This window comes from Neopsephotus bourkii, unplaced genomic scaffold (genome assembly GCF_033783945.1).
Source record: "Neopsephotus bourkii isolate Nb327-2 ecotype Australia unplaced genomic scaffold, CSIRO-AGI_Nbou_v1 NB_1234, whole genome shotgun sequence".
Classification (NCBI taxonomy): domain Eukaryota; kingdom Metazoa; phylum Chordata; class Aves; order Psittaciformes; family Psittacidae; genus Neopsephotus; species Neopsephotus bourkii.
The window spans coordinates 4573614-4591448 of record NW_026901719.1 but is presented as its reverse complement, the minus strand read 5'-3'; the positions used below and the strand labels follow the sequence as shown (position 1 = coordinate 4591448).

At 36.0% G+C, this 17835-nt stretch overlaps 1 protein-coding gene across 4 annotated transcripts in view; it reads left to right on the top strand.

Annotated features, from left to right (window-relative positions):
• The window catches only part of RPS6KA3 (ribosomal protein S6 kinase A3), a 77472-nt gene that overhangs the window by 53374 nt on the left and 6263 nt on the right, over positions 1-17835 (top strand). For 3 of the 4 annotated variants that reach the window (XM_061364571.1, XM_061364573.1, XM_061364574.1), the window contains 10 exons: positions 1876-1964; positions 2232-2296; positions 2395-2497; positions 3587-3711; positions 5826-5951; positions 7681-7770; positions 12793-12951; positions 15221-15382; positions 15578-15654; positions 16696-16813. In XM_061364571.1, the coding sequence (XP_061220555.1) occupies positions 1876-1964; positions 2232-2296; positions 2395-2497; positions 3587-3711; positions 5826-5951; positions 7681-7770; positions 12793-12951; positions 15221-15382; positions 15578-15654; positions 16696-16813 (1114 nt within the window). The remainder of the gene's footprint in view (positions 1-1875; positions 1965-2231; positions 2297-2394; positions 2498-3586; positions 3712-5825; positions 5952-7680; positions 7771-12792; positions 12952-15220; positions 15383-15577; positions 15655-16695; positions 16814-17835) is intronic. The other variant, XM_061364572.1, reaches the window with a different exon arrangement.

Below are 17835 nucleotides of genomic sequence, written 5' to 3'. Positions count from 1 at the left end.
TATTTTTGTGTGTTTTACCTAAAACTAGAAATTCTGCAATTTGAAGAAATTGTAGTTTGCAGCAATAACATTAACTTATTATAAAGTGTCTTTTCCTTTTTACTGAAGAGGTATACCTTAATATAAAATTTTGTCTTCGTCCATCAGGAATGTCAGAAAAAAATTGCTGTCATTCATGTAGTTGTATAAACTAAGAACTGAGGATCTGGCCTCGCCTTTTCTTCTGCTGTGTCACATGGCCAGTAAAGGATTTTGTGAAATGTGCTCCTTCATGATAGAAAAAGAGCAATGACAGTCTTAACTGTGATTTGCACAAGGGCCTCCAATTCACTCCACTGTAGACTGCAGTACATATCATTCCTCCAGAATTTCTTCCGCATATTCCGTTTCTGTTCACTTAGTCGTTTCTCTGTAAGATTAATTGCAGCTATGTTTTTGGCCTGGTTTTAGATTTTTCTAAGCTGTTGACCTTTCCTGCTGAACCTCCAGGGCTGTATCCTACTGTTGGAGCTGTTTGGGATTATAATAGGACAAGGATTTCCACCCTCTCCAGCACAGTCCTGTCATATTCAGATGTGTCTTCTCTATTCTTCAGTAACATTGTAAATGGTGTTTCTGTAGACAATGCATTCCTTGCTTCCTTCTTACAGCTCTGTGATACTTTGCTGTGAGCAGAAATGACATCAAGTGAACACACAATGAAATCACTGCATATAAAGTGCATAGAGCTCAGCTGTTAGTGGCACATTGCAATGGGGGAAGCATTGAATGGCCCTCTCAATGCCAGTTCCTCCACTCCATTGGTGGTCTTGATCTGCCTGTAGAGTGTTATGGAAGAGCCCAAAGAAGGCAAAGTATTTGAAGACTTCCCCACACACACCCAGTCCTGGCTTCTTTAATGATGAAAGAAATAGAAAATTTATTAAATTCTAGTTTTAAAGTAATCAATAGTGAATCGGTGATAATTTATATGCACTTGTTGAAGTGACACAAAAGTGGACAACCACGAGTAGCTGGAACACAAGCAACATTATGTCTTTGGGTTGAAACACTGAGAAAGCTTGTGTCACAAATTCTTACAGAAAAATAACAAGCTACAGATTAAGTAAGATATGGAAAGGATGTACCCATTCTTACCATTAGCATGTTTGTAAGAAAAAGTGGGAGAATGGAGGCTCAACATTGAATGGAGAGGAGAAAAATATGGTAAGGATTACAAAACAAAATTAAATGACCAAACTACAAAAACTTTAATTTAAAAATTCAGAACTGGCAGGTTTTAAAGTAATATTTAAAGGGGGAAAGAGAGGAGAAAGGAAAGTGAGTGATCTTTTTCTCTTTAACCTGCTAATCTTGCAAGATCTGTCCTACTTTAATGCAAATTCTACATTCTAGCTTAGGTTTCCTGTTGTTTTGCTTAAGTGTTCTTGCTGTATGTCATACTATTCTAGTGTTCTTACCCCTTCTAAAGTGTCTTTTTTACTTACTGTTAGAATGGATTTGCTTGTTTGGTGCCATTTGGTAATAACTGGGCTTAAAAGTGGATCAAAGCGTATTACTAAAATTTACAAATTGGTAAACTCCTAGCCTAGCCTAACTACTCTTCTCCGCATTTTTTACCACCTCTTTCTCTACTGAAGTTCCTGAGTTGTTACTGAAAATATTATATTGCTCAAGATGAGCGGAAAAAAGAAATTACAGGTTTACATGACTGACAGCACTTTTGCTCTGCTTCTGATATCCGAAGGCAATTTCTCAATGCTGAGGTTTTTTTTTCTTTGATATGGATTTGTTGCATGACAAAGGACAGGGGGAATGCAGAGTTAATTCTTACCTAAATATGTTTGTATGCTATTAATTATTTTTGTTTTATAGGGCCAAACTTGGAATGCCTCAGTTCTTGAGTCCTGAAGCACAGAGTCTTCTGCGAATGCTTTTCAAAAGAAACCCAGCAAACAGATTAGGTAGAGTGTTTAGGAGAATACTTTAAGTTGAATTAAAATACTGGTAATATCAGTGATCATTAAACTTTACAGTTTATTGTGTAAAATGGGTTTTGAACTAAGAACATAGTTTGCTTGTTTGTTTTTCTAATGATCAACAAAATATTATCGCTTCTGCTAGCCATACATCTAAAATTAATGCAGAAGAAATAACAAATATAATTTTGCTCGTTACTCTGTAGACAAACAAGAAAATAATTGATGGACATTTTTCTTCCTTTATAAAAGGAGCGGGTCCAGATGGAGTTGAAGAAATTAAGAGGCATGCATTTTTTTCTAAAATAGATTGGAATGTGAGTACCTAGTTAACAATCAACTCAGTAAATTTCTTTAAGTATTCGGTGATGTTGTATAACTGTTTAATTCACTCTGGCTTATGCCTTCTCTTCAGAAGTTGTACAGGAGAGAAATTCATCCCCCTTTTAAGCCTGCAACTGGCAGACCTGAAGATACGTTTTATTTTGACCCTGAGTTTACAGCAAAAACTCCAAAAGGTAAAAAGATAGGAATTAAACAATTTACATATTCAAAAACTAGAAATATTGTTCCTGTTCGGCATATGTCAAGTGTCTTCTTGTTCTGCGTGTTGCTGGGCTAAGCAAATGCTCACAAACAAGTATTCCATAGTTCATAAAAGTTTTTGCCGTCTTTGGTGTAAATGTGTCATAGAATCATAGAATAGTTAGGGTTGGAAAGGACCTTAAGATCATCAAGTTCCAACCCCCCTGCCATGGGCAGGGACACCTCGCTCTAAACCATATCGCCCAAGGCCTCATCCAACCTGGCCTTGAACACTGCCAGGGATGGAGCATTTACAACCTTCCTGGGCAGCCTATTCCAGTGCCTCACCACCCTCACAGTAAAGAATTTCCTCCTTATATCCAATCCAAACTTCCCCTACTTAAATTTTAACCTATTACCCCTTGTATCATAAGGGAAAACTGAGTTGTCCTATGGTAAACATGAAGTACTCTTCAGCAACAAAACATACACCTAAATTCAGTTTTCTTATCTAAGTAATCTCTTTTTTAATTATATTTTAAAAAAGATTATCAGCATCCGTATCTGTTTAAAGGCTATATTCTGTGCCTTCATTTAATTCATGATGGTGACTCTACATGCTGTGTATATATAGGAGCTGAGTCTTCATTTCAGACTTCAGGGGGCAAATTTCCTGTTTCAGTGTAATCTGTCTATGCATTGTTTTACACTGATCTATTAAAAATATGACAGAAATTTTTGTCTTTACAAATTCAGGGTGTTACCAAATTTGAGTACGGTTACTCCATAGATACAAATATGCTTCTGTATGTAAATATTTTCTGCAAAGTAGTGTGTTTTGTATAATAAAATATTGTCTGACAGGAATAGCTTTATAGTCATTAATCATCAGTTGTGTTTCTAGATGCTGTCTGCAAAGCAATTCAGTAATTATTTATATTTTGGCCCTCAGAAATGCGTTCTGCAAATTCCAGTTTCTGTGTACTTTATTGCATAAAGCTGTAGTTTGCTTTTCGGAATAGACATAATCTCATCTCTACATTTTAAAAACCCTGCTCATAAGTAGGTGATGTGTTTTTCAGATTCGCCAGGTATCCCACCTAGTGCTAATGCGCATCAGCTGTTTCGGGGATTTAGTTTTGTAGCTATTGCATCAGATGATGAGAGCCAAGCAATGCAGACAGTTGGAGTGCATTCAATTGTCCAGGTGAGTATATGTGCTTAAAAAAAGGTCAGTAGAGCAGTATTTCTGTCTCTTGGTGGAGGGATTGTTTTCCTTTATCACAAAATGAAGTAACATGACAAAAGTCATAGTTATCAGCTTTATACAAGAGAAGTAAAGATCAGATAGTATTATCTAATAACCTCTGAAGGTGCAGGACCTGTTTAATTACTGAATAGTCACAGGTGTGATTAGGACATATACTCTCAAATGAAAACATTCTACCACCTGTACTGTACTAACTCTATCAAGCCACAACTGTAAGGTGAAGGGGAATAACAGGCATCTCAGTCTTTCTTCCCCTGTGCATGAAAATATCAGTTGATTCCTGCAGTGCAGTAGGAGGCATAGGAGTACAGTTGTGAATTTTACCTGGCTGTTTTGTACTGCTTTTGGAACCCATGACCCAGAACATATTTTGCTCCTCCCAAGCCACTTAATCTGCTAATCTGTGATATTTTGTGACTAATTCCAGTGTATCATACAACTTGGAGTTAGGGTATACACACAAGCTTTGTCTTCCTAGCAGTATCATAATGACTCCGATATTATCTCCTGTACTAATAATTGTGAGATTGTCACTTTTAATAGCCTTATGCAGTCACTATTCTTATAGATTGCCTATTGGTACTATTACTGCCAGTACCACTTATTTTTGGACAACAAGCCTTTGGTTAGGTATGGTTTTTTGTGAAATAAGAAAGGTGGACCCTGTGCTAGAATGGGGGAGAGGCATGCCTTGCCTCCTTATGAAGCTGAGGTCATTTTAGACTAGAGAGTATATAATCAGCAGGGAAAAACAGATGAACATACAGGAAAGAAAACTGGAAGACCTTTACAAAAACTGTATTTCTACCTCCTCTTTCTGCTTTTAATTCTAATTACCAAGGAAGACTGAATTGTGAAAAGCAAGTGGTGATATAAATTGTATTGAAGACTTATTGGTGTATAGTAGGAATAAAAATACTGCATGAATGGGTTTATTTCTATCTTTCACTGCAAGGATATTTTGAAAATGCCTGAGAAAATTAAAAAAAAAAAGTAATTATTATTATTCGGACCATAACTATCCTATTTTTTTAATCCTCTCATTACATCTAGAGTATTTGTAGCCTGCTTGTTTGTACGTATTACCTGTTCCATGTGTAGTAAACCATTACATTTCAAGGGGTTTTAGATCCTTTCTTATTATAAAGAAGCTGCCTGATTTGGTATCCACATCAGAAGGACACTTGGACCTGAAGTCTTGCCAAAGTTTCTGCAAGCTTTTCTTTATTCTTTCTTTCCCACATAGCTTTGTGGATGAAATTCAATTTGTATATGGTTTCCTTCTCTTGTAAAGGTCTCTTTCTCTGCTGGCTTTCCTCTGTGCCCTTCTACTGCTTCCTCACTCCTATTTCCTCTTCTCTGTGCTGCAGGATATCCAGATGGTTTCCTGCAAATGCTTTGCATCCTTTGAACAAACTCCTTATACTAGAACACCATTTACTTCCCTTACAAGAGTGAACACTTCTCCTTCTTTCAGCTTTTTATTTCTGTGAAAGGATTTCTGACTGCTGTTCCATGCAATTTCCAGTTAATCTGATTCTGTTCAATATATCTGAATTTTCCAGCTGTCATTCATCTATTCAGATAATAGAAATAGTGATGCTTTTTTACCATTACTTTATCATGTAGTCTTCCTATCTCCTTTGTTTTGGAGATTCATTCAAGACCAGATTGGACAGAGCCTTGAACATCGTTTAGTGTGAAGCATCCCTTTCCGTGGCAGAGTGGTTGAAACTAGATGATATTAAGGGCCTTTCCAACACTAAACATTCTATGATTCTATCTGTAATAAATCAGTAAATGGAAAAATCATTTTGTCAGTTTCTAAAATACAGTGTACAGTATAAATGATATATTAGACAGTGTGTCTAATATATTATTTCTCATGCTAATACCAAACAGAAGGTAGTAGCTATTTAGACCATTTTGACCTAGTATAGCCATCAGTTTAAAATTCAGTGCAATTCAGTAGGAATTCAGAAACTTATTTTTAATATAAAGTTCAGTTATATATTTAGAATATTCATTAATTGATAATGTTATTTTGGTAGCAGCTGCACAGGAACAGCATTCAGTTTACTGATGGATACGAAGTAAAGGAAGACATTGGAGTTGGGTCTTACTCTATCTGCAAGAGATGTATTCATAAAGCTTCAAACATGGAATATGCTGTAAAGGTATTTACTTTGTAATAAAATACACTGCAGGGTATCATTAATTTACTTGCCATTAACATAGCAAATAAGATTTTTTTAATGATAAAAAAATTCAGATGCAAATGTGAATGATACTAATCAATCAGATAGAATATTCACTTAATATACTATTGACCAGATATGAAAATTTATATATTCTATAGAATTGCTGTGTGTTTTGTTATCTATATGCTGATTTAGGTGGTGGAAAGCAATCTTCAGTCTTCAAGATACCTATGTAAGTATGGTAAAACTGGTGGGAGTTACATGACTGCTTCTAGAATGAAACATGAAAAATCTATATGACTTCATAATTCTTTAAATGTATAGTTGATTATTTTTATTTAAATATAGCTACATACTGTTTTATTGCTTCCAAAGTAGATTCAGGTAGCTAGGAGTTCATAACACTGCTAAAGTCTGGTATACCTTTGAGAATAAATTTCAACATTTTGTCTTTGCTTGGTAGTTTTTAACAAGGTTTCTAATGTTGCTTTAATGTTATTCTGTCAGGCTTTGTAGGACTACTTTGAAGGCATTAAATTCTTAATTGAAACTGGTGGAGGTCCATGAAGTGGAATTACAAGTTTTTTGTCTTTCTGTGTAACACTGTAGAGCTGAATGGTTGCTTAGGAAAGCAGGAGTACAGATTAGCAGACTGGGGGGGGGGAGAGGGAAGGGGGGAATATTTAAATCCCATGCCCTGAGGCAGTTCTCTTTGAGGCGTAAACTGTTTACTACTTAAATATGTAAAATGGGAAGAAAATTTAAGTATGTATTGCTGTATCCCTGTATGGATTGTCTACTGGAAACCCTCCAATTTCATTTCGGTAGTTACATAACTTGCCTTTGGTTCTGACCAGGAGCACATTTTACTTTTTTGCTGCAATTCAAATTTCTTGAAACTGGAAGAAAGCACTTGCATAGCTATTAATTCCTTAACATTCCATAACATTTATTGTGAACCTTGTCTCGCTTTTCTGTTGTCTCTGTGGCTTTTTTCCCCTCAAGGAATCGTGAAAGAATAAGGTGATCAGTGGCCAATGTGTTGGGATAGTACTAGTAACAGTAAGGGCTTAAGGATATCAAAAGGAAGAAGAAGGTTAGACGGAGATGGAGAGTACATTAGAGAAAATTCTATAGTTCAGAAGGAGAGGAAAGAGTCAAGAATGCTTTTAAAGTAGGACAAAATAGTATTTTGCTTGTTTGCACAGGGAGAACTTCAGAGCCCAACAGCTAGCGTTCAGAGGTTCAAATGAATTTTTGTAATTGAATGCTAATCTGAATTAACTCTCAGTATTTTTTCCTTTTTATTATTGGTTCCATTACTCTCCTGCTTTGTCTTTTCCTGCACTAAACATTACTTTGAGATTAACTTTTTTAAAATGAGTTCATTAGCATCGTCAAACCAGTAACTCATGTCAAGTTAGGAACTTAAGTCTTACCTGCTGAACAGCCTCATTATCAGTGTGAGGGATTAGATCACTTATCCTCCAAAACTGTTTTCAGATGAAAGATTTTTCCATGTTTTTCCAATATCTTTTGCTTTGCCTTCCTGTCACAATTTAACAAACTTTGTTTTGGTTATAATACATGCCCTTTACCAACAATAAATACTGTTTATCTGTTTATGCTAATAAGCCCACCAAAGTGTTGCATTATGTAATATTCACAAAAATAATTATGCCTATGTATCTATTTGTTCCTATAGATTATTGACAAGAGTAAAAGAGATCCAACAGAGGAAATTGAAATTCTGCTGCGCTATGGACAGCATCCAAATATTATAACGCTGAAAGATGTAAGTAGTGTGATAAAAGACATCCTTTAGTATATTATAATTGCGTATCACTTCATAATTTGAGAAATTACTAACTACATTTTAGATTTATTGCATGGGTTTCAGTATTTTAAAATAAAACAAGTCCTAATGCAATTTATTCAGCAAAATCCAATCTTTCACTGAGATGTCTTGTTGTCATCTTTTAAATATGCTCATATTTTGATACAACGTAATCCTAAGCAGTCAAATAATTTATCCTTTGTAAATCCCAGCACAGAAATAATTCATTTAGTGTTGCCTATATTTTTAAAGGAACAACAAAGTTAATTTTGTTTGCTTAGTTAGCTGTGTATCTACTTCTATGTAATTAGTCAAAAGCAATTTTAAAGTTATATAACTGAGGAGTCACTTATTAGCACAATACCCAAAGTAATTTTCATGGACAGTAATGAGTATTACTCCGTTGTGGACAAAATCTGTTTAATGGTCATCACTTTTCTGTACCTTTATCTGGTCTTTCTATGAAGATTACTTAGATGATTTTTTTTTCTTTTGGTATTGCTCGGACCATGAGAACACTTTGACCATAAAAAGCAAAGAATAATCTAAATTGGAAGAGGTTTTTCATAGTGAACAGTAGATTCTGATGATCTAACAGAAAAAGAAAATTGTCTTTCTCTCCTTGATTATGAATTAAATAGGATTAAAAATTAAACAGGCATGTGCTTAATGACTGACTTAGTCTGCGGCAAAGTATTCTGGTCCCCAAAACCTAACCTCAGGCAAAACAGCTAACCATTTCCAGGAAGGTGAGCTCAGCTGAGGTGAGATTCTCAGACATTTTGAAGTTATAAATACTGTGGAGATGAGTACTCAAGAACTATGCCTAAAGTTCTTCTCCTGCCTTCACCTTACCAATATCATATAGTTTGTCCCTTTCTTGAGAGTCAGATGTACAAGGGTGCCCACCACGGTGCATACTTTATTGCAAGCTACATACCATAATTACAGTCCCACTTCCTGTTTGTTCTGCTTCACATGGTTGGACAGTAAAGCTACCTGATAGCAACTGTACTAACAGGGAACTTCCCTCAGCATTTACTTTGGTTTTAGTGCTGCATGATAGGTTTATGTGTTACTATTCATAATAGAGTTTACGTCATTTAAGCAGGAAGACAAACATAACGAATGTGAGTACTTACCTGAACTTTAGCATTGTGAATATCTTACACCCAGAGAAACCCAGGCAGCCTCAGAAAGTTGCCACACATGCTGAATTATTTTACTTTGTAATTAATTCTTCATCATCAGTTATCTTCCAGCAGGAGCCATCTTTCATGCATGCCAACAGTAATACATAAATAGCAAAAGGGAACTACAAAATAAAAAAGCCTTAAGTCTGCAGTTTCCCAAGCAGGGTTTGTGGAAGTACACCCAGTGTAAGGAAAGAGGTATAGGATTCATATGCAATAGAAACTTGTGTAATATTCACTACTGTAAGAATTTGACATGGTTTGTTTGAAGCTTCTGTTGTTCTAATGTAGATGCATGGGGTGGATTGCTTGTATATCCCACAATACAATGATGTGCTATTACAATTTCACAGGAAAGAATAAAAAGTACTTGGCTTTCAGGCCTCAAACTCATCAAGATCAATGTGTATTATTACACAAATAATGTAGCCTGTATTTCCCAGTTGATTTGACTCAATTTTTCATTCAGTTCCATAACAAATTTTCAATCTTTCTATTTTGAAATACAAAATTAAAATGTTTCAGCATTTAAGTGGGTGTCTTTGGAAATTACAGTTCTGCAAGAAATACCTTCTTTTCTTGTATTCAGAAATAAATGCAGTAATATTTTAATTTAGTTTAGGATGGAAATTTTCATTCTTGCTTCCTCTTTCTATGTAACTTAATTCTGAAGGTGTTTGGATTGAAACAATGGATATTCAAAAGCCCAAATTCTTCCTGCAGTGCACAGTCCTCTGGGGTTTTTCCTTCTGATTGTTATCAGTGGTCTTTTTCAGTTACACACTACATAAACAAAAGAAGGAGCTATATTGTGCTAAATCAGATGTCCTTCTTATTCAATATCCTGCTTCTGACAGTGGCCATTAGTGGATGCCTAGGAAACGGTGTAAGAACGGAAGAAGCACACAGCTTCCAACAAACCATTACCTAGAAACTTCCTGTGCCAGACCACTATATGTATTTCACCCTTTCTTAGCTATTAGTTACTGTTCTTTTTTAAAGTTATTTAGAGCACTGGCTGAAGTAACTTTTCAGAATCGTTTTAGAAACCTGAATACAATATCTTATCTACTTGCCTACGTGCTTGTTCATGAGTTCAAAATGCCTAATATCTATGGGAAATCTTATTTCCTTTTGCAAAAGACATGTTTTCTTTCTCCATTACATTATATTTCATTCATATGCCTACATCTGTTCCTCACCATAATTTCTTCCAGTTTACCTGGTAGAGAACACATACTGACTGATCTTTGGCATGTGCCAGGAATTACTTTTAAAAGCTAGTATCACATTTATGATCTCAGCATAATACTGTGCACCTAACTGTGAAGCAAACTTCAGAAGTATCTATAAACTGCAAATAACTAACTTGATAATACCATTAGATAAATCAGAGCAAAGGGAGTGCTTTGTTTGGGGTGCGTTTGGTTTCTGTTTGGGAGTTTGTAGGGTTTTGGGGATGGTTTGTTGGTTGGTGTTTGTTTTTTTGGCAGGCAAGTAGGACCACCAAGGGGTGACAGATAAAATAGCAACCAAATGCATCATAAGCCTATAGAATTGTAAAGCCTAAGGAATTATTTCTTTAGTGCTCTCCCTCTTTTTTATTTGGTAACAAAATAAATCCTTCTAAGCTTAGACCTTTAGAAGCCTGTATTTCCCAGGTAGCTTAAGACATGGAAATTGGGATGAAACTTTCTGAGGTTTTTTTTTTTGTTTGTTTGTTTGTTTTTTGTCATTTAACTGATATCCCTAGTTTTACTTTACTACAACTTGGATAATTGTTTCTACTTTAACTAGTTTTTATTTCACATGTATTATTGAAGAGAGCAATTGCAACATCATCATAAAAAATAGGCTGAAATAATAATAGGGAACACGGTCTCTAAATGGTTTCACTAAAGCAGGAACTACTTTCTGGATTAAGTTAAAACCCCAAGAAAGTCCAGCTGAAATTAAGTGCTTAGGTGTATCTTAAAACATGTTTTGGTTGGTATAGTTCAGTCTGTAGTGCCCCCTGGTGACAATATAAATAATTCTCAATTACTGTTTCCCTGGATGATAAAAGCCAAGCAATTGAAGCCATTTTCACAGAATCACAGAATCCCAAGGGTTGGAAGGGACCCCGAGAGATCATCTGGTCCAACCCCCCCTGCAAGAGCAGGGTAACCTAGAGTACATCACTCAGGAACTTGTCCAGGCGGGCCTTGAATATCTCCAATGTGGGAGACTCCACAACCCCCCTGGGCAACCTGTTCCAGTGCTCTGTCACTCTCACAGTAAAGAAGTTCTTCCTGATGTTAACATGGAACCTCCTATGCTCCAGTTTACACCCATTGCCCCTTGTCCTATCACTGGATATCACTGAAAAAAAACCTAGCCCCACCCTCCTGACTCCCACCCGGTACATTTTTGTAAACACTGATGAGGTCACCCCTCAGTCTCCTCCAAGCTGAAGAGACCCAGCTCCTTCAGCCTCTCCTCATAAGGGAGGTGTTCCACTCCCTTAATCATCTTTGTGGCTCTGTGCTGGACTCTTTCAAGCAGTTCCCTGTCCTTCTTGAACTGAGGGGCCCAGAACTGGATGCAATATTCCAGATGTGGCCTAACCAAGGCAGAATAGAGGGGGAGGAGAACCTCTCTTGACCTACTAACCACACCCTTTCTAATGCACCCCAGGATGCCATTTGCCCTCTTGGCCACAAGGGCACATTGCTGGCTCATGGTCACCCTCCTATCCACCAGGACCCCCAGGTCCCTTTCCCCTTCACTACTTTCCAGCAGGTCAGTCCCCAGCCTGTACTGGTACATGGGGTTGTTCTTCCCCAGATGCAAGACTCTACACTTGCCCTTGTTGAATTTCATCAAATTTCTCCCCGCCCAACTCTCCAGCCTATCCAGGTCTTCCTGAATGGCAGCACAGCCTTCTGGCGTGTCAGCCACTCCTCCCAGTTTAGTGTCATCAGCGAACTTGCTGAGAATACACTCAGTTCCCTCATCCAGGTCATTGATGAAAATATTAAACAGCACTGGTCCCAGCACCGACCCCTGAGGCACTCCACTAGTCACAGACCTCCAGCTAGATTCTGCACCGTTGACCACAACTCTCTGCCTTCTTCCTTCCAACCAGTTCTTGATCCACCTCACTACCTGATCGTCCATAACTAAAAGGGCTAAAATAGACATATTTTACTAATTTTAGACTTTGCTATATGCTTTATGTGCAGAGTAATGTATAAGTTGTAGGCTTTTTTCATAGCAACTTTGTATACATTAACTTCAGTGTCCATAAAGGCTATTTTAGGTGAACTTAGTATTTTTGGGTTTGGGTTCTTGGGTTTGATTTTTGGTGTTTTTTTTTCTTGTCTGAGTTTTTGGTTGAAATGATCTCTGTTCATATTTGTAAATTTGTGCAATAATTGTTCCAGAATTAGCTATGTTTTTTCCTTAATTAAACTAGTTTCCATTTATTACTACTTTTTAGTTTCTCCCATATCTAGTTCAGTATGTCTCAGTAAAACTGCAGGGAAATCTACATGTTATTAATCTGGTGGTTTTATTTCTTTAAATATTTACAAGCCAGTATTTTGTTATTTCCTTACTTTGCTACCTTTTTGTAGAAGGTTGTGTGTTCATTTCTGAAGATGAGCAATGCTTGGAAAGCATTAGGAGTGAGAAACACAATTAAAGAAAATAGCTTGTGGATGCACCTGCACTATCTCTGTGCATTCCATAAGACGACAGTGGAGAATAAATATTTTGAAGTTTAATCGTTATGTATTTTTTGCAGGTGTATGATGATGGAAAATATGTGTATGTAGTAACAGAACTTATGAAAGGAGGAGAACTGCTGGATAAAATCCTTAGGCAAAAATTTTTCTCAGAACGAGAAGCTAGTGCTGTTCTGTTCACAATAACAAAAACAGTTGAATATCTCCATGCACAGGGGGTAAGTTCTCATCTTGGACACCATGCTTAGAGGTGTTAATACTCTTTCAGAAGCATAAACTCATACTTTGATATGTTCTTCTGTGTGGTAACTAAGTAATTTTATTAAGTAATTACACTGCAGCAGGAATTTGTGTTGAAATCAAAACATTCCCCATCATGTTAAGATCTCCGGGTAGTGGAGATGATGCAGCTCTTTCTGTTGTCCTTCATGCAGTCTGTCAGCAGTTCTGTAGAATATGCATATAATGGATAATAGACAGGATATGAGAGGAAGTTAGCCAGGAAGAAGTGCTAGGACCAGTGTTGTTGCTTAGCCATGGGACCTGATGTAATTCCAACCCCATCCTGCGATATACCTTGAAAATTTATTTTTCATCTATCACATCTTGGAGCAGAGTATTTCTGCATGCTGGTAGATGATTGAGTCTGCTAATCAAAAACATGATGATAAAAAATAACAGAAATATCCTGCATATTGGTTTGCTCTTCTCTTTGCTCTAAAATAAAATGTTATTTCAAAATGTCAGATTGTTTCAATTATACTGATATCTTTTCAAAATTTACCTGTGGGAAAACAGTACAGGAACATATTTTCTTTATTCCTTGATATGAACATTCTGGTTGCTTAGGATTTAGTGTCTGAATTTGATCAAGACTCTAGAACTCAACAACTCAAGCAGACTGGTTCTAGAAACAGACTGCCAGATCCCCAGCGCTGCTGTTTCCATTGCCTACCATACCTCTTCCATTGTACCCTTTTTGGGATCTATTAAAAAAAAATAAAAATTAAAACCACCAACAAGAATAAAAATGTTTTTTTTCTTCTGCCTCTTGGAGCAGTAAAGGATTTAATTTATTTTCATTTATTTCATTTATTACTTAGAGAAAAAGAATTCTATCTAAATGCAAAAAAAAAGAAAAAAAAAAAAAAGAGGGCTATCAGGAGCCAGTTCTGTCATACACTGACATCTCAAGTCAGGATGTTTCCCTTAACATCTACCCAACTCAAATTCTTTAATATCATTTTTATGTTTCACTTTATAGGATGCTTATTTCCATAAGTTTAAGTATTTGTTTTGTTAAATCTGAAAATTGCAAAGTACTTGCATGTTGAAAAAGCCTTTACTAAAGACACTTAGTGTATTAAATGGCCTTAGAGTCTACAAACCCTCTGCAGTCTTTTACTTCTTGGTCTTGGACTGCTTACTTTTTTCAAACACTGCTGGCTTTCTGGAAGAGTGCATAGAGCTTCTGATTCTGTACATCATTCACAGGAGGTTTGGGTTATCTTCTTGTTCTAATGGGATTACCTTCTTGAAATATTTCACCACTATCTTTTGCATTCAAATGTAACCCTGCAAAAGCTGTAGTTTAATATTAATCAAATACATAGGACAATCAGGAAGATAAAGGCCTTCACAGCAGGTCTGTTTAAATATTTAAGACATTTAGATCAACTCTACAGTCTACACTATATACCCCTTTCTTTCCAGATAGCAAAGACTACAGAGGCTTTAGGCTAATTTGTCTTGTGAAGAAAATGTAACAGGTCATCTGATTTCAGACTGTCCTTGTGAATTCCAGGTTTTATGAAGGCTGCCAGAACTTTGGCAACTTCTACAGTTTTTGTCAAGCATTTTACATCTTAATCCTCTTCAAAATAGCCACTTGGGAACCACTATTGGGGGGTTTTTGACATGCCAGTTCCTTAGGAGAATACCTTTTTGCTGTTTTGGGGTTTTTTTTGGCAGAACTGCATTAAAATTCATCCTTAATTAGGCCTTAAGTGTTTGCAGTGAGATTAATTCAGATTATCTCAATGAAGAGAATGGAATACAGAGGGTTACTTCAGCAGTAACTAGCGTGTGGTTATGTAGCACAGTGGTGCATGAGCTGCTACAGACATCCATGACTCCAAAAGATACTACTAGTCAAAGGTTCTGATTTAAAGAACCTTGTAGGTATGCATGTTAAAGTAAGAAATATGTATATTCACCCACTAAAACTAGACATTTGGAATCATATGTACAAATAAATGAGGGAAGAGTGGGATGTCTGCATGGGGCTTTATAATTAGGGTTTCCAAGTTAGAACTGTAGTACTTTAGACGCGAAAGAGCATCAGAATACTGTAGCTGATATTAGAAGCTGAAAATCTGGAAAGTGATTGCTGATGGGAGGTTTGAAATTAGGTAGCAGAATTGAGAATTATAAAACCTTTCATCTTTTTAGTTTATTGTATTTAGTGATTTGTTTGGTTTTTTTTAGGTTGTTCATAGAGACCTCAAGCCTAGTAATATCCTTTATGTCGATGAATCTGGTAATCCAGAATCAATTAGAATTTGTGATTTTGGCTTTGCAAAGCAACTACGAGCAGAAAATGGTCTTCTGATGACTCCATGTTACACAGCAAATTTTGTCGCACCAGAGGTAACTACCAGGATAGTTTACATGCCTTAATTTATTTTGATGGTGGATTTTTGCTAGTTAGATATTTGTTTCATTCTTGTGTAACAAGTAAAATCACTTTATAAATATTAACAATTTGAAATCTCACTATTTGTGGCATAATCAAAGCACTTCTAAGCATTTTTCACTTCAGAAAAAAATATTTGTCTCCCTCAGGTTTTAAAGAGGCAAGGTTATGATGCTGCATGTGACATATGGAGCCTCGGAGTTCTACTTTATACCATGCTGACTGGGTAAGGGTAATTTTAGTTTACTTTGTTGTAGAATAACAAAGCAATATAAACAAAAAAATAATAAAAGTAGGCGCACTGTTGACGATGTTTCTGTCAAGGTACTGATTAATGTCCGCTTTGGCTTCAGTAGGAGTAGCATATGCTTTGACGAGTGGAAGCCAAGTTTGCAGCGGCTGATGTGAAAAATTACTGGTTTCTCATGTCTCATCTATTTTGGGGGTTTAATTTCTGTTTTGTGGTGATTTAGGAGTAAGAACTGATATTTTCATATGAAAATTGGCTGATTAAGCAGCATTTATGTTGAAATACATGTTGCAAATATAATTGCAATGCATGGAAGCATGATTGTGTGCAAAATTCAGCCACTGGACAGTTTGCACTGAGGCACTTAGGATATAATAAGTGCAACAAGTGTATTTATATATGCAATAGAAATTAATTTTATAAAATATGATGAATAATAAATCCAAGTATAGTTCCACAAGTTCAAAAGATAGTTGCTATTGCACCTGCCAAATAGATTATCTTTTTATGATGGATTATTCAGATGGCCACTTTGGTTGAGAGTTAATTTCATCATTTTTTAGTTATTGGTATTCTGGTAGTGGCAGCAGCAGCAAGAATGCTTATAGTAGAGCAAGGAAAATTGCTGCATCTTCCTCTGTTATCAAACCAGTATTTATTCTTTTTCAGCCTCCTCATAGTGTCTTCATCTTTAATTTTATAACAGCTTGTTTTATTACTTCACTAAAACGTGAAGGCTTAAAGAATACTTTCTGTAGTTCAGGAACTACCAGTAGTTGGACTGCTATAAGAGAAAAATCTGTTTTTCATACCAGACAGAGAGGGAATTCATTCAGTAAGAACAGATCTGTAGTCAGTGCTATGCATTTTCATATGTTAAGAATAACTTTTTTACAGCTATTTTACTATCTTTGGTCTGTATTTATGTTGAACTCACTGAATATTATGATCATTTATACCAGCTGTAGAGGTCCAGGTTATGGAAGTTGTTAACATTGAAATTGTTTGTTTAAATAGCTACACTCCTTTTGCAAATGGTCCTGATGATACCCCAGAGGAGATTTTGGCCCGAATAGGTAGTGGAAAGTTCTCTCTCAGTGGCGGTTATTGGAATACCGTTTCAGAAACAGCTAAGGCAAGTATATTTGCTTTGTCCTTTGTGGGGTGAGAAATGGGTTGCAGTGTAACATGTTGCTTATAATGTATACGTTGTATCATTTATGATTGGGTAGAAATACTGCTACTAGAAGTTTGTTTGCTATTTATGATCCTTTTACATTTCAACAGTCCCTTGCATGTAGGAATTAAAACAGGTGTGCCTTATATTATAGCAGTTAACAGCTGTCCTTAGAAATATAGTGTATTTTATCAGCATTTGCACAATCACCCATGATGAGAAATGCTGTAATTAAAACTCAAGTAGAAGCATGACATTCAAAAATTGTATAGATAATCTAAATCAGGATAATGAAAAAATTATTATAATTACCATGTGCTCCACTGATTCAGGCTAGAAAAATAAATAGTTTCTCACATTTTTCTGTTGGGTCAGTTCTTCAGAGTTATTCAGAACAGTTTATCTCATACTCTTTCATTAGGATTTGAGCAGCTTATTCTTTTAAATAAGAACTTTTAGTACTTAAGGATGTCTTATCTACTTAAAAACAAAACAAACAAAAAAAAAACCACACCACCCAAAAAAAAGAGGAAGAAAAACCAGCCAATGAAGTATTATATTTTCTTTCTATTGCATTTGTATGAAGTAAAAATTTTAAACAGTTTTTTTGAGAGGGGAGGAGTACGTTTTTTGACTCTAAACTGAAGTGTGCAGTAACCTTTATTCCCCTTTTGTGAAGGGGCAGTAAAGTCCTAAAGTTCCTACAAAATTGTTTACATATGTTGTGCTCTTTCTTACAGCTTGATTTGTGATGTGCTTTCTAATGTTCTGCTCACACAATTCAATCATTTTCCCACAAATCATGTAATTCATGTGATTGGACAAATCAACCTGTTAGAATGTCTACAGTAATCTGGTAACATCACCTTTCTTCCTTCAGGGCCATTCTATTCAGTTGTACTTGGGACTCTAGAATGAACCAAAACCTTACCAGCTATGAAAAAGAAGAAACCTTAGATTCCTTTGTAGTAATATTTCTT